Genomic DNA, 17,932 nt, shown 5'->3' on the forward strand with positions numbered 1-17,932 from the left:
CTTATAAGTACAATGACATTATGAGAAGTTTATCATTTTTAACTATCTTTCCAATATTTATCTTAGAATGCCTGAAATTGGAATTCCCCAGTTGGTTCTCTCTGGGATAAATTTCTCTTAGCCATGGTAAAGAGGCAAGCATGCAAACAGAAAACATTACTACGGTGGAAACGAAAATAGATCTCGGAATTATGTAGTTCATATTTGTTATTATTCTATCCTTTAAAAATGAAGGTAGAAAATTTTTGGAAGTTTTAGTTAGCTATTATTTTAATTACTTTTTATGAAATAATTGTATACACTGTTAGGATTCGGTGATTCCTCAAGCTGGTCTATTATCTCTGGCCACCATTACTATTATTACATGCAATCATTTCTAATTGTAATGCCTTGCCATTAACTGTGGCATTGTAAAAAATTAATTTAGAGATGCCTATGAACCTAAATCAGGCATATTGTTTCAAGTATATTATGTTAAATCTTGTTTATTCTAAGAAACAACAAAGGACCCTGATGATAATTGCACATGAAATAAAAGATTTAAAAACTTTACCCAGAGACATTTATTATATATGTCTTAAAACTATCTGCAAAATATACTAAATAACTATTATTTCTCAAGGACATATTCTCTGTCAAAGTTATGAAGAGTAAACAAATCATTGATTGATGGAGAATAATTATTGAGAGCATACATGTTAAAAAACCTAACAGAAGAAAATTTTAAATAGATAAAAATGGTTTCATATAATGAATCTCAGGGTGATTTTAATTAATCTGGATGTCTCATAGTTTTAAAAGTAGCCTGAAGAATATGATATTATTATTACATATTAAAATTATAATATAATAATGTTCATGGTTGTTATCAGTCAAATTATAAGAAAACGTTGTTTTACATACTTTAAGGACATTTACATATCACAATTTTATAAGGAAAGTGCCAACTGTATTTCAAGCAATGTGTTAGAAAAATCTGGCTCAGAGAAGTAAAATAACACATCCAGTTTTTACCAGCAATTAACCAGCAAAGCCAGAACTGTGCTACCTGATCTCTGACTACTTAGGTTTTGTTCTTTTTATTATGATGATAACATGAAATCAATTTTTAAAATGCCCAGAATATATTTGTTTGATCTCAAGAGGGAAGAGATATAAAGAAAATGTTGTTTAATAGATATATTAATGCTAGTTTTAGTAATGACTACATTTGTATGTTCAAATGTGAAATATCTAAGTGGAATAAAATGAGAAGGCACAGTCACACCAGAATCTCTTTAGTAAACCAGACCTTGAAGAAGCCTATACAAAAGATTTCAGAAGCAACAAATATCAAGGGGAAAAATGGTGGTGTGGCCTCATCACTGAGAACAAAACTGAGATGCTTCAATTCTCGAATTACGTGAAGCTTATGAGACAAGGCCCTCACAGGTGGCAGGGACTCCAGTTCATATGGGAAACTATAATCAGGGAAGAGAAAGTTTGTCTAGAATGGATTAGGAGGCAATATTTTGGTCATTGCTTACCAGAACTATAATGATGACTTATTACATTTTGCTCCTAAAAAATTAACTAAAGCACGTGAGTACCTGGTCAAACACATTCTCCCCAGTCTTTACGCATAAAAAAAAAATAGTAATAACAATAATAAATGCAAGTGGACACTGTTTATAGAGTGTAGCCTATATTTAAGGAACTGGTAGTAGCCCTACTGATTATAAACAACTAAACTATCCTTATTTTTCAGATAAGAAAATTGGGACATAAAGAGGCCTTTGGTTATAGAGCTGTGGAGACCAGATTTGAATCTAGATCCTTCAAGTTTATAACCCACTTTCTTAAATAATTTGATAAGGCAATGGTTTTTATAATTTTTTTTCTAATCTAAATCAGGGTTTATTATGGAAGTTATGTTTAAGTTTGCTTTTATTTCTTTGACTTAATTTTAAATTCTTAAAAGCATTTCAATATATTATAATGTACTTCACTGGTTATATATCAATAATAAATCAAACTGATAAAGAGTAATAAATATTTCTAATGGTATCAGGTTTACAAAAGAATATCTATTTATAATAAAACAAAAATATTTAGTCAACATAAAAACGAATAAGGTAATTATTAAAACTGATAGTCAACAAATCCACTAAAAATTAAGCAAAATAATCACAATATAAAAATAATGGAATTTAGTACCTTCTTCTCTCCATAATATGTTAGCTACTGCAGCATGTTAAAGGAAACAGGAGAGAAAGAAAAATGAGTAGAGAGCTTCAATTGCATAATAATATAAATAATTATTAAAGAGGTCACAATCTCTAGGATAGAACATGTACATAAAAGTGGTGATGGTGAATTCAACAAACTACTTTGAATTAACAAAACAGTAAAATGCTGTACTAGCTAATAATGCTCTTTTCATTTCTTGAAATTGCCAATTCTCCTTAGGAATAAAGATTTCGTTAATGAACAAAGAACATTTTATGCATCACTGGAAAGAAGGGGATATTTAGGTTATGTTATTAAAATACATCTTTAGAACAAACATTGGTAGTTAAAACTATTTATTTAAGATAGTATAGTTAAAAGTTGCTAACTGAAAAAATTATATTTTAAAAATTCTCAGTAATCACAATATGTAATATTCCTACATAATATGCAATATCCTGAGCAAGAAGAGTTCTTTTAATAAAGGATTTTGAACACAGACGTAGTTTATTTTTAAGTAATATATGTTTTCACTTTTTAAACCAGACAAAATGAAATATATCCAAATATATCTTGGTTAGTTCAATGCACAACAATGATTCATAGTAAATTGTTTCTGGACAATAGGTATATTAAATACTATATAGAGATTAAATCAATAGAGTTAAAATATTGAGATAGAAATAAAGAAAAAAATACCAATTAGAAATATTCTCAGAGAAATGTCTGCCTCCATTACTAATTCAAAGTTGCCCAAATTCTATATGTTTTCACAGCAAAATAATATGTCAAAAGAAAGTGTAATTGGTGTAAAATCTTACACACATCTAAATATTCCCTGAATATTTTAACCATATTAAAGCATAATCACTTTTTTTAAGCTGAACCCCCCACCCATGAATGTAGCAAAGCCAAGACTATACTCCACCACTCCTAGTTGGAGGCTGAAGGCCCAAGTCATCCAGTTTCAAAACCTGCTAAGCATTTTAAAAATAAATTTTTGTAAAGTAACATTCATCCCTTCAGGACATTTTGTGGTGCTGTTCTTGTTGTCTACAGTGTTCTTGAAATGAATATGAAAATGATAGATCTATTTGCAAGGAGAGGACACAGACCTCGGTTATCAGCAGTTAACCTCGGTCTGGAAGTAGATGATCCTGCTCCTCAAGTTTCATCAGAATGTCAATAGTAGTCACAGTGCCTGTGTCATTCACTTCATTTCATCACATAGGCATTTTATCATCTCACATCATCACAAGAAGAAAGGTGAGTACGGTACAATGAGAGACCATATTCACATAACTTTTATTACAGTATATTATTAAATTATTATTAGTTACTAGTGTCAACCTTGTACTGTACCTAATTTATAAATTAAATTTTATCATAGGTATGTGTGTATAAGAAAAAAAAGACAGCATATATGGAGTGTAGTACTATAAGCCGCTTCAGGCATCCACTGGGGGTCTTGGAACATATTCCCTGCATAAGGGGGAACTACTCTATTCAGAGAAATTTAAATAATTGAGTATATTTGAAGAACAAAACTGATAGAAGATGAGGCCAGAGAATTTTTCCATGAGTAGATCAAGAAAGTCTTTTGTACACAATGCAGAGGAGATTAAATTTTCTTCTGTAGGTTCAGGAAAGGCTGAGCCATGATTAGACTTATTTTTTTTTTCCTGGTTTATATAAAAAAAATGTAACTAGATATATGTTTCATCACATCTCCATTCATTTGCTCAGTGAGTACTGACTGAGAGCCTAACATGTGTCAGACATTGCATTCAGTGATACAATACACAGATTCCCCGGGCCCAATCTCTCTGTCAATAGAGTTTATAATCTAGTTGAGGAAAAAATAAAAATAAAAACACTATTCACGAAATGACAGAGAAAATTTTTTAAATTACACACTTAATGTGTTATGAAAGAGAGGAACAGTACTGTGAATTCTTTTAGCAGGTGGATTAAACATAAGGAAATACTGAAAGTGAAAGATGCAAGATGAGTAAGAGTGAAGCAAGTGAGGACCGTAAGGATAAGGTTTCTAGAGAAAAGAAAAAGCCTGCACAAACCCTAGTGGTATATCAAGGCAGTGCTAGTTTAAAGGAGTTAAGGACAGAGATATTTTCAAGATAGGCAATCATTTAGGAGAAAGTACCAAGAAATACATGGTTTGTGATATTAACATCAAACAAGATAAAATTCAAAGCACTGCATATTGAACTTAATATTATATAAACTAAAAACATAATATTAAAATATGAAGCAAAAGCTGTTAGGACTGGAAACAAAATTGATAAATACACACTTGTATTCTATTTCTTTAACTCATCACGCTCAGTATTTGAAAAATTAAGAGAAAAAAGACAAAGTTTCAATAATATGATTATTAAGACTGAATAAGTATTTTCATAGTGAATGTTGTATTATACAAACAGAATGTTGAACTCTACAAATAAAAGTGTTTTGTTCAGATTTTCTGGAAAAATTTTCAAGAGTGCTCCCAAAGTAAACTAGAAAATGAAAAGTCTCTATATTGTAGGTATATTTCAATCAGCATAAATAGTTTAGACATTTTCAGACAAGGATAAAACAAATATGAAAATCCATGCGAAGTGTTTAAACACACAAAATTCTTCCATAAATTAAATATTTAAAAAAAAAAACAAATATGGGGCGCCTGGGTGGCTCAGTTGGTTAAGCGACTGCCTTCGGCTCAGGTCATGATCCTGGAGTCCCTGGATCGAGTCCTGCATCAGGCTCCCTGCTCGGCAGGGAGTCTGCTTCTCCCTCTGACCCTCCCCCCTCTCATGTGCTCTCTCTCATTCTCTCTCTCTCAAATAAATAAATAAAATCTTTAAAAAAAAATAAAAATAAAAATAAAAAAATAAAAAATAAAAAAAACAAATATGGCAGCACCTGGGTGGTACAGTCGGCTAATGTTTGTCTCTTGGTTTTACCTCTGATCTTGGGGTTGTGAGATGGAGCCCCATATCGGGCTCCACACTCAGCACAGAGTCTCCTTGAGATTGTCTCCCTCTCCCTCTGCTCCTCCCCACTGATCTCTCTCTCTCTAAATTAAATTTTAAAAACTTTAAAAATAAATAAATAAATAAATAATAAAATATGATTACAATTCATATGAGACAACAAAAAATAAGTAGTCAATATGTGGACCCAAAGAGTTTGGCTAAGAGGTAATACATAGACTTAACTGATGCATTATTAAGCAAAATAGAAGGAAAAAGACAATGAGAGAGAAAGCAGAAATGGAAGCAGAACCAGGAGGAAGAAAAAAGGGAAAGAAATGGGGCGACAATGAAGATAGAAGGAATGACTGTAGCTATGATTTTAAATTAATGTAGATTTTTTTTGTAGTTTCAAGTTTTTATTAAAATTACAGTTAGTTAACATATTGTGTAATATTAGTTTCAGGAGTAGAATTTAGTGATTCATCACTTTAATGTAGAATTTTTGCTAATAAATTTGATAATCTGGATTTCACTCAAAAAATCCAAGGAAATATAAATATCCAAACTGAAATAAAGAAAAAAGTGAATAAAAATAACCATGGTACTGATTGAAACATTTTTTATTTAAATTCAGTTAATTAACATATAGTGTATTATTAGTTTCAGAGGTAGAGTTCAGTGATTCATCAGTCTTATATAATACCCAATGCTCATTATATCACGTGCTCTCCTTAATGTCCATCACCAGTTATCCTATCCCCCCACTACCCTCCCCTCCAGCAACCCTCAGTTTGTTTCCTATGATTAAGAGTCTCTTATGGTTTGTCTCCCTCTCTGATTGTGTCTTGTTTTATTTCTTCCTCCCTTCCCCTATAATCCTGTTTTGTCTCTTAAATTCCAAATATGAGTGAGAGCATATGATAACTGTCTTTCTCTGATTGACTTATTTCTCTAGCATAATACCCTCTAGTTCTATTCATGTCATTGCAAGTGGCAAGATTTCTTTTGTTGATGGCTAAGTAGTATTCTGTTTTATATATATAGCACATCTTCTTTATCCATGCATCTGTTGATGGACATCTTGGCTCTTTCCATGGTTTGGCTCTTGTGGACTTTGCTGCTGTATACATTGGGGTGCAGGGGCCCCTCTGGATCAGTACATTTGTATCTTTGGGGTAAATCCCTAGTAGTGCAATTGCTGGGTCATAGTGTAGCTCTATTTTTAACTTTTTGAGGAACCTCCATACTGTTTTCCAAAGTGGCTGCACCAGCTTGCATTCCCACCAACAGCATAAGAGGGTTCCTCTTTCTCTGCATCCTCGCTAACACTTGTTGTTTCCTGTCTTGTTAATTTTGGCCATTCTAACTGGTGTAACGTGGTATCTCATTGTAGTTTGGGTTTGTATTTCCCTGATGCCGAGAGATATTGAGCATTTTTTCATGTGTCTGTTGGCCATTTGTATGTATTCTTTGGAAAAATGTCTGTTCATGCCTTCTGCTCATTTCTTGATTGGATCATTTGTTCTTTGGGTGTTGAATTTGATAAATTCTTTATAGATTTTGGATACCAGCCCTTTATCTGATATGTCATTTGCAAATATCTTCTCCCATTCTGTTGGTTGTCTTTTGGTTTTGTTGACTGTTTCCTTTGCTGTGCAAATACGTTTTATCTTGATGAAGTCCCAATAGTTCACTTTTGCCCTTGCTTCCCTTGCCTTTGGCAATGTGTCTAGGAAGAAGTTGCTGTGGTTGAGGTCGAAGAGGTTGCTGCCTGTGTTCTCCTCTAGGATTGTGATGGATTCCTGTCTCACATTTAGGTCTTTCATCCATTTTGAGTCTATTTTTGTCTACGGTGCAAGAAAATGGTCCAATTTCATTCTTCTGCATGTGGCAATCCAATTTTCCCAATGCCATTTGTTGCAGAGACTGTCTTTTTCCAATGGATATTCTTTCCTGCTTTGTTGAAGATCAGTTGGCCATAGAGTTGAGGGTCCACATTGGGTCCTCTATTCTGTTCCATTGATCTATGTGTTTGTTTTTGTGCCAGTATCATACTGTCTTCATGATTACAACTTTGTAATAGAGCTTGAAGTCCGGGATTGTGATGCTACCAGCTTTGGTTTTCTTTTTCAACATTCCTTTAGCTATCCAGGGTTTTTTCTGATTCCATACAAATTTTAGGATTATTTGTTCCAGCTCTATGAAAAAAAAAGTTGATGTAATTTTGATAGGGATTGCATTGAATGTATAGATTGCTCTAGGTAGCATGGACATTTTATCAATATTTGTTCTTCTAATCCATGAGCTTGGAACATTTTTCCATTTCTCTGTGTCTTCCTCAATTTCTTTCATGAGCGTTCTATAGTTTTCTGAGTACAGATCTTTTGCCTCTTTGGTTGTTTATTCCTAGGTATCTTAGGGGTTTTGGTGCAACTATAAATGGGATTGAATCCTTAATTTTTCTTTCTTCTGCCTCATTGTCAGTTTATAGAAATGCAATGGATTTCTGTGCATTGATTTTATATCCTGCAATTTTGCTGAATTATTGAAGGAGTTCTAACAATTTTGGGGTGGAGTCTCTTGGGTTTTCCACATAGAGTATCATGTTATCTGCAAAGAGTGAGAGTTTGACTTCTTCTTCGTTGATTCGGATGCCTTTTTATTGTTGTTGTTGTCTGATTGCTGAGGCTAAGACTTCTAGTACTATGTTGAAAAACAGTGGTGAGTGTAGACATCCCTGTCCTTAGGAGAAAAACTCTCAGTTTTTCCCCATTGAGAATGATATTTGCTGTGGGCTTTTCATAGATGGTTTTTATGATATTGAGGTATGTTCCCTCTATCCTTACACTGTGAAGAGTTTTAATCAAGAATGGATGATGTACTTTGTCAAATGCTTTTTCTGCATCTATTGAAAAGATTACATGGCTCTTATTCTTTCTTTTATTAATGTATCACATTGTATCACATTGATTGATTTGCAGATGTTGAACCACCCTTGCAGCCCAGGGATAAATCCCCCTTGATCGTGGTGAATAATCCTTTTAATGTACTGTTGGATCCTACTGGGTAGTATCTTGGCCGAGAATTTTTGCATCCAAGTTCATCAGGGATATTGGTCTGTAATTTTCCTTTTTGGTGGGGTCTTTGGTTTTGGGATAAAGGGAATGCTGGCCTCATACAAAAAGTTTGTAAGTTTTCCTTCCATTTATTTTTTTGAGACAGCTTCAGAAGAATAGGTATTAGTTCTTCTTTAAATGTTTGGTAGAATTCCCCTGGGAAGCCATCTGGCCTTGGACTCTTGTTTGTTGGGAGATTTTTGATTACTGCTTCAGTTTCCTTATTGATTATGGGTCCGTTCAAGTTTTCTATTTCTTCCTATTTCAGTTTTGGTATTTTATAAGTTTCTGGGAATGCATCCATTTCTTTCAGATTGCCTAATTTGTTGTCATGTACTTGATCATAATATGTTCTTAAAATTGTTTGTATTTCCTTGGTGTTGGTTGAGATCTCTCCTCTTTCATTCATGATTTTATTAATTTGGGTCTTTTTTCTTTTTGATAAATCTGGCTAGGGGTTTATCGAGCTTATTAATTCTTTCAAAGAACCATCTTCTAGTTTCATTTATCTATTCTACTGTTCTTTTGGTTTCTGTTTCATTGATTGCTACTCTATCCTTTATTATTTCTCTTTTCCTGCTTGGTTTAGGCTTTGTTTGCTGTTCTTTCTCCAGCTCCTTTAGGTGTAAGGTTAGCTTGTGTATTTGAGACATTTCTTGTTTCTTGAGAAATGTTTATATTGCTATGTACTTCCCTCTTAGGACTGCCTTTGATGCATACCAAAGATTTTGAATAGTTGTGTTTTCATTTTCATTTGTTTCCATGAATTTTTTAAATTCTTCTTTAATTTCCTGGTTGACCCATTCATTCTTTAGTAGGATGCTCTTTAACTCTTTAACCTGCAAGTATTTGAGTTCCTTCTAAATTTCCTCTTATGATTGAGTTCAAGTTTCAAAGCATTGTGGTCTGAAAGTATACAGGGAATAATCTCAGTCTTTTGATATCAGTTGAGACCTGATTTGTGACCCAGTATGTGATCTATTCTGGAGAAAGTTCCATGAGCACTTGGGAAGAATATGTATTCTGTTGCTTTGGGATGGAATGCTCTGTATATATCTGTGAAGTCCATCTAGTCCAGTGTGTCATTCAAAGCCCTTGTTTCCTTGTTGATTTTCTGCTTAGATGATCTGTCTATTGCAGTGAGTGGGGTGTTAAAGTTCCCTACTATTATTGTATTATTATCAATGTTTTTTTGTTTTGTTTTGTTATTAATTGGTTTATAAAATTCACTGCTCCCATGTTAGGGGCATGAATATTTACAATTGTTATATCTTCTTGTTGGATAGACCCTTTACTTATGATATAGTGTCCTTCCTCATCTCTTATTAGTCTTTGGCTTAAAATCTAATTTGTCTGATATAAGAATTGCCACCCAGCTTTCTTTTGATGTCCATTAACATGATAAATTGTTTCCCACCCCCTCACTTTCAATCTGGAGGTGTCTTTGGGTCTAAAATGAGTCTCTTGCAGACAACATATCCATGGGTCTTGCTTTTTTATCCATTCTCATAGATTGTGTCTTTTGATTGGGGCACTTAGTCCATTTACATACAGAGTAACTATTGAAAGATAGGAATTTAGTGACATTGTATTGCCTGTAAAGTCACTGTTTCTGAATATTGTCTCCGTTCCTTTCTAGTCTCTGTTCCTTTTGGGCTCTCTCTTTGCTTAAAGGATCACCTTTAATATTTCTTGCCAGGCTGGTTTAATGATCACAAATTCTTTTAGTTTCTGTTTGTCCTGTAAGCTTTTCATCTCTCTTTCTATTTTGAATGACAGCCTTGCTGGATATAGTATTCTTGGCTGCATATTTTTCTCATTTAGCACCTTGAATATATCATGCCAGTCCTTTCTGGCCTGCCAGGTCTTGTGGATAGGCCTGCTGCCAGTCTAATGTTTCTACCCTTGTAGGTTATGCACCTCTTGTCCCAAGCTGCTTTCAGGATTTTCTCTTTGTCTCTGAGATTTGCAAGCTTCACTATTATATGTTGAAGTGTTGACCTATTTTTAATGATTTTAAGGTAGGTTCTCTGTGCCTCCTGGACTTGAATGTGTGCTTTCTTCCCCAAATTAGGGAAGCTTTCTGCTATAATTTGCTCCAATATCCTTCTGCCCCTCCTTCCTTTTTGAGATCCCAATTATTCTAATATTGTTTTGCTTTATGGTATCACTTATCTCTCAAATTCTTCCCTTGTGATCCAGTAGTTGTTTATCTCTTTTTCTCAGATTCTTCATTCTCCATCATTTTGTCTTCTATATCACTAATCCTTTCTTCTGCCTCATTTATTCTAGCAGTCAGATCCTCCATTTTGATTGTATCTCATTAATAGCCTTTTAATTTTGACTTGATTAGATTTTAGTTCTTTTATTTCTCCAGAAAGGGGTTCTTTAGTGTCTTCTATGCTTTTTTCAACCCCAGCTAGTATCTTTATAATCATGATTCTGAACTCTAGTTCTGACATCTTACTTATATCCATACTGATTAGGTCCCTGGCAGTCAGTACTTTTTTGAGGTGAGTTTTTCCATCTTGTCATGCTTGCAGAAAGTGGTTGCTTTTCTATTTGTAGAGTTGCAGCAATTCTTTTCTTCAATCTCCAGTTGAGTTCACAGGTGTTCAGAATGATTTGATAGCTATCCAGCTGAATTCCTGGGACCAGACAAAACTAAAGTCTCCAATTCCTCTGCCATCTTGGAAAGACCCTGATTGAAACATTTTTAAAAATAGTTTCTTCCCAACATACTCTCAGGATTTGAGGTTTTATAATAAATATTTACTCACTTAAGAAGGATACAAGTCCAGTTGTATTAAATATTTTTAGGCTATGGAAACATTTCTATTTATTTTATAAAGTCAGCAAAAGTGATGCCAATAACTAATCACAAGGAGCAAAACAAAGGGAATTATAGAACAATTTCACTAGTGACAAAAATTAAAAAAAGAATGCAAGCAAAATTCATCAGGATATTAAAGGTTGATCATAGACAGGAATCTCTTTGGAATGAAGATAGGAATATATTGATGATGAATATGTTGATAGGAATTTAGTTAAGAAATTTAACTTAATGCAATATTTTAGTATATCAAGTGAGAATAATTGATGTAATTTAATTAAACAAATGTAATCTGATAAAGTGTGTCACCTATTACTAAATATAATCTAAATACCCTTAGTGACTGAGCAAACTATAAGTAGGGGATATTTTGCTAAGTGAAATAAGTCAGACAGAGAAAGACGAATACCACATGATTTCACTTATATGTAGCATCTAAAAAACAAATGAACAAACAAAACCAAACAGAATCATGAATACAGAGAACAAACTGGTGGTTGCCAGAAGGGAATGAGAGGGGGATGGGTGGAATAGACAAAGACAATTAAGTGATACAAACTTATAGTTATAAAATAAATAAGTCACGGAGATGAAAACTACAGCATAGGGAATATAGTCAATAATTTTGCAATAGTGTTTTATGGTGACAGATGGTGACCACACTTATCGTGGTGAGGGAGCATTGATTAATGTATAGAATTGTGAAATCAATATGTTATACACTTGAAACTAATATAACATTGTACATTAATTATACTTCAATAAAATAAAAATAAAAAGGAGAATGTAAATACAATAGAACTAACTAAACTGATATTATCTATACTTAATAAAAAACGAGTATAGAAGCATATTTTATATTAATAAAAGTTTAACAAATACTAGAATAATAAATGGAGAGCAGTGGATTGTAATTGTCATTAGAAATTAATTTTTTAATGAATTAGACAATTTGTTAAGGCAGGAAATAAATATAAATTATATAAATAGTCTAAATTAGAAAATAATTAAAATTTGAAGATAAAATTCGTCAAAAGATTACATTAAAAGTACACATAAAATTAGTTAAATAGTTCAATTTGGTAACAAGACACAAGATAAATACCCCCAAATCTATTCTTATGTAAGTATTAGAAAATGCAATAGATTTAATTTACAATACCCCAAAGCAAAATATGTCAATGAAATACTAAATTCTATATCCGAAACTAATACTACACTGTTTGTTAATTAACTGGAATAAATAAAAAATTAATGATTTATTAAAATATAAAAAATACAGCAAATTGAATGTAACATTCACTAAAAATATGCTAGATGGAAAGCTATATATTCTTAAATCTTTAAATCAAAAGAATGAATGTTATAAAGAGAATTTATTCTGCAATCACTTAATTTAAAAATTGCATGTATTGTTACTGTGTATTTAGAACATATGCCATTTTATCATATAAAGTTGGAATGCACATTAAATGTAAAAATACTTTGAATTCAATTACATAGGTATAATAACCAAGTCTCTTTTCCTTAGACGTCTTTTCATTATTTTTCTGATTTTTATATAAATGTACATGTATATGGGGGTGTTTTTGATACAATAAATATGCAACATATAAAAATAATTTTAACCGTGTATATTCATTTATCATATGTCTACTTTGGTCTTGAAATATACATTTTAAATCACTATACACTATTCCTTCATATGGCTTTCTTCCTTTAAAAAATATTATTGTTCATGGGGCGCCTGGGTGGCTCAGGTGGTCAAGCATCTGCCTTCAGCTCAGGTCATGATCCCAGGGTCCTAGGATCGAGCCCCACATCAGGCTTCCTGCTCAGCGGGAAGGCTATTCTCCCTCTGCTTGTGTTCCCTCTCTCACTGTGTCTCTCTCTGTCAGAAAAATAAATAAAATCTTTAAAAAAATAAAAATAAAAATAAAAATATTATTGTTCATTATTCATTGATCCAAACTTAGCACCTAGACCAGAGGCTAGTGTAAGTTACAAGATTCAAAAATATCATTGACTTATCAGTCCCATGGATGTATGGATATATACACTGACGTGCACATGTGTGTGTATGTGTGCATGGATGCATTTTAACTGTGATGACCATCCTTCTATGTAGTTATTTCCATTACTATACATTCCTACAAGAGGTATGGGGATGGTTAAAGCCATTGACACATGTTGCCAGGTTAACTGCCAAAAAATTGTTATCAGCACCACAAGCAGTCTGTGCACTCAGGGTAGACTAAAACATGTGCACAAGCTTACCAAATATTAATATATAAATATTATAACATATATGATACATATATATACATACATCATATATTATGTTGTATTATTTTTGCAAATATTTAAAGAAAATTTTGTTTTTTATGCCTTTAACCCATTATTTCTATTGAGATGTTATTTTTCTATTTATATATATATATATATATATATATATATATATTTTAAAGATTTTATTTATTTGAAAGAGAAAGAAAGAGAGAAAAGAGCATGAGCAGGGGTGGAGAGGCAGAGGGAGAAGCAAACTCTCCACTGAGCAGGGAGCCTGACATGGGGGCTTGATCCCAGAACCCTGGGATCATGACCTGAGCCAAAGGCAGATGCTTGACCGACTAAGCTTCCCAGGTCTATTTTTTTATATTTTAAGAGCTACTTACATATTGGAATGGCTTTGTTTTACCATACTGATTTATCTTTCTTATAATAAAAACAGCTACCTATAGTAAATGCAGGCATAATCATGCCACTTATTTGCTTAAAAACATAATGCATATTTGTGTGTGTATATATACTCTCAAAGTTCTTAGCATAGCACATACAGTCTTTTATGACATGCTTGTGTCATATTAAACTCACATTCCAAACATCAAGACATTTTCAATTTCTTCCTCTTTATCCATATGTTAAATCTGACCTTACCAGAATTCTTCATTAATTTCCCCCTAATTCTCCTTTAAACCAGCTTAATTTTTTTCTTTAATCCTGTAGAATCAAGAGTCTGGGCTAAATAAGTTGTTGTTTTTTTGTTTGTTTTTCTTTTTTTTTTTTAAGATTTTATTTATTTGACAGAGAGAGACACAGCGAGAGAGGGAACACAAGCAGGGGGGAGTGGGAGAAGGAGAAGCAGGCTTCCAGCCGAGCAGGGAGCCTGATGTGGGACTCGATCCCAGGACCCTGGGATCATGACCTGAGCTGAAGGCAGACGCTTAACGACTGAGCCACCCAGGCGCCCTTGTTTTTTTGTTTTTCTGTACCTATAGAATCCTATGAAACACAATGCAGCCCTTAAAATAGCATAAATGAAATTTCTGTTCTGAAATCTTTTATTTATAATTGGACAATAAACCCCTCAAAATTATAGACACCAGTAATTTAATACTTTTTCATAACTTAATTGAAATGCAAAATTCTTTCTGAAGATAATGTATGCCTTATAAAGAAAATGTAGACATTTCATTCATAAAGACACCATTAACAGAATCTTCTATGAATGCCTTTTTTAATAAAGTGCCTTATTTTATATATTAGGGTTTTGCAATTACACTCAAAGTGATGGATCTCATGTTAAATATGCTATCTGAATGTGGAAATATATGTGGAGAGCTGAATGTTATATAAGTAACAGCAATAAGATGATTAACTACATAGCAGCATGCTATAGGACTGCACAGCTATTTTACTTGGTCACTAAACAGGTTGGCTTTGCAATTAAATAAGTTTTTGCTTGTCCCTGTCTTTGAAAGTGTAAGATTTTCACTAGTGGAAACCATTTTTTTATAAACTGCATTTATGTAAGGATAACATTTTAGTTAGATGTCTTATTGACTGCTTTTCCTTTTGGATTTAAGAAATTGACAGCTTCAGAAGGCAAATGGAAAAGGGCAATGTTAAAAGAAAATGTAGATAAAAATTTAATGTATCTAAAAAATGTATGGTTAGTATTATGGTAGCTGAAATTTCTTTGAATGTGCATATGGAGAATGAAATGAGACATTTAAAATACACTATTTTTAGGATGGAAAGCTATGTAAGATATGTCAAGTACATTGCCTGCCATGTGCCAAATTCAAAGCCACTTTCAAGTAAAACTGTCATTTGTTGGGAACTGATTGAAGATGATTCTCTTCTCTGACTACACAGATTCCCAACCTAGTGTCTAACATTAGCTGATTAGGCTAGGGTGCCCAGCTTACATTAGGGAATACGACTCAGAAATTGGCCAGGAATCTGTGGTCTTAATTTCTATAAACTGATGAAATGGGATAATCAGATTCTTTTCAGGGGTAATTTGAGTCAAGAGGTCATGTTAAAAAATGGAGAGCACAGAGAACCAGAATTGTAAGAATGAGTAGCAAATGGCACCATGAAGTAGAGTCAGGGCCCCTGATGATTTGTGACAACGAAGAGAACTCAAAAGTGTGAAAGGGACTCTTCCATGGAGAGGGAGAGGGTCAGAAGTTGTCTATGGAAGGTCAGTTTCTGGGTTCTGAATGTGGATACATCCCTGACTGCTTCACATTGCCAGTTTAACAATCACATCAACTTAAAAACAACCTATACTTAATCAAATAGAGAGAACCTACTTCTGGCAAACAAAAAGTCTGAGTGAAGCCAAGGCAATGTAAGAACGTTGCCATGTCAAAAGATTAAAACCACAACACAAAACAAATAAAAATCATATCCATCCTTCCAGGGCACCTGGCTGGCTCAGTCAGAAGAGCAAGTGACTCTTGATCTCAGGGTCATGAGTTCGAACCCCACATTGGGTGTAGTGATTACTTAAACAAACAAACAAACAAACAAACAAACTTATAAAAAATAATATCCATCTTTCCTCCCAATGCCAAATCAAGTAAGCCTATATTTGCAGTAGTTATCGTCTGATGCATAAAATATTATCTCAGACTTAGCAGCTTAAAACAACAAAAAACATTTATGGTAATTGTGGTGGTGGCTTGGCAGGAGGGTTCTGATTTGGGGTATCTCATGAGTCTCTAGTCATCTGAGGGCTTAACGTGGGCTGGAAGATTCACTTCCGAGGTGGCTCACTTAAATGACTGGCAATTTGGTGCTGGCCATTGGCAGAAAGCCCCAGTTCCTTACGTCTGGGACTCTCCCCAAGGCTGCTTACATGTTCTCACATACTGACAGTTGGCTTCCCCCAGAATGAGTGACCCATGACAGCAAGGCAGAAGTCATAATGCCCTTTTGACCTGGCTTCAGAAGTCATATACCTTCACCTCCACCCTACTCTATGTGTGAAAGAGAACTGATCTATTTCAATCTGGGAAAATAATACAAGGGTGTGTATCACAGAAAGAGGAGGATTATTAGGACCATCTTGGACACCACAGAATGTTAATGTAACAGACTGCTTACTAAGCAAACATAACTTCAAGAAAAATTTTCTAGCTAACATCCTCCCAGTCAGACTGCCAACATCTGAGCTTTTCTTAATAGAAATTCTAAGCCCACCCACTGTCAGGAAGTGACTTGATTTTGAAAATTCTTCACACAAATGATTGTCATTTTTACGTGATAAACAATCAACAATGACATTTTTAAACAATTGTAGTGATTAGCTGCAGATACACGGGAAAATCTTTGCCTTCTAACTCACTCATATACCCTACCATTTTAAGTAGATGGCAAACAAAGTTACTTCCTCTTTTGCTTTACCTTCCTCAGCTAGAAAATATACCAAATGGTTGATTAGAGAATTACAAAATAAAATGATTATTAAATATTTTAAATAGTATGTGGCACATACCTAATTGCTCAATGGATCTTGGCTATGTAGTTATATATACATATATGCTAAGTAAAACTCAAGATAATCATACTTATAGAAATTAAATTAATGGAAATGTTGCCAAAACAAAACATTGCATAAAAGTATACCCTAACCTATCATTAGGGCTATCAGAGGATTCTCCTTATTATCATTTGAGAGAACAAAGTAATTAGAGAAATAGAAGACTACTTGGATATTAATTAGCATTATGTATAAAGAAACAATGAAAAATGGCAGATTTTAAAGCTGTTGCAGTGCCACCTAATTTTTATAAAAGGGTATTATTTCTAATACTTTTAAAAGATTTATTTGTTTGTTTTATAGAAAGGGAGAAAGAGGGAGAGAGAGCAAGGGCTAGAGTGGGGGGGGGGCAGAGGGAGAGAATCTTCAAGCAGAATCCCCACTGAGCACCCAACTGGTCAGTGAGATTCTGACCTGAGTCAAAACCAAGAGTCCGATGCTTAGCCGACTGAGCCACCCACACACCCATCTAATAATTTTTATACTTCTCGATAATTTTATATATACTTCTTTATAATTTTATTACTTCTCTCATTCTGAATTTCTCACTACTTAATATTTAAATACTTTATTTAAATATTTAATATTTAAATATCTACTTAATATATTTATGTTACATATAATGTTACATATAATGTTATCATTATATATAATTATATATAATTATATAATTCTATCACAAATAGAATCATATTTAAATATAGAGTAAAATAAGAGATATGAAATCTTTGAAGGAAATTGACTACTTTAAAGCATCATTTAGTAAAAATAAATAAATAAATAAAAATAAAGCATCATTCACTATGAAGATAAAGGTTGTTAGTTAAATATTTCATGAGGGAAATTACAAATTATAATTACAAACCCCAAGTACATTAACTATCTTGATAGTTAAGAATACCAGATAAATGCATAGTTTATAATTCAGTGAAAATTGCTCATCTTTAAAGATATTATAAAAGAG

At 33.2% G+C, this 17,932-nt stretch overlaps 1 protein-coding gene across 4 annotated transcripts in view; it reads right to left on the reverse strand.

Moving 5' to 3' along the window:
• Nucleotides 1-17,932, reverse strand: part of FSTL5 (follistatin like 5) — a 726,034-nt gene that overhangs the window by 104,906 nt on the left and 603,196 nt on the right. For 2 of the 4 annotated variants that reach the window (XM_032413107.1, XM_032413106.1), the window contains exon 11: nt 2,197-2,223. The exons of the other annotated variants lie outside the window; for them this stretch is intronic. In XM_032413107.1, the coding sequence (XP_032268998.1) occupies nt 2,197-2,223 (27 nt within the window). The remainder of the gene's footprint in view (nt 1-2,196; nt 2,224-17,932) is intronic. 4 annotated transcript variants of the gene reach the window in all.

The sequence above is a fragment of the Phoca vitulina genome, unplaced genomic scaffold (assembly GCF_004348235.1).
Source record: "Phoca vitulina isolate PV1807 unplaced genomic scaffold, GSC_HSeal_1.0 scaffold14, whole genome shotgun sequence".
Taxonomy (NCBI): Eukaryota; Metazoa; Chordata; class Mammalia; order Carnivora; family Phocidae; genus Phoca; species Phoca vitulina.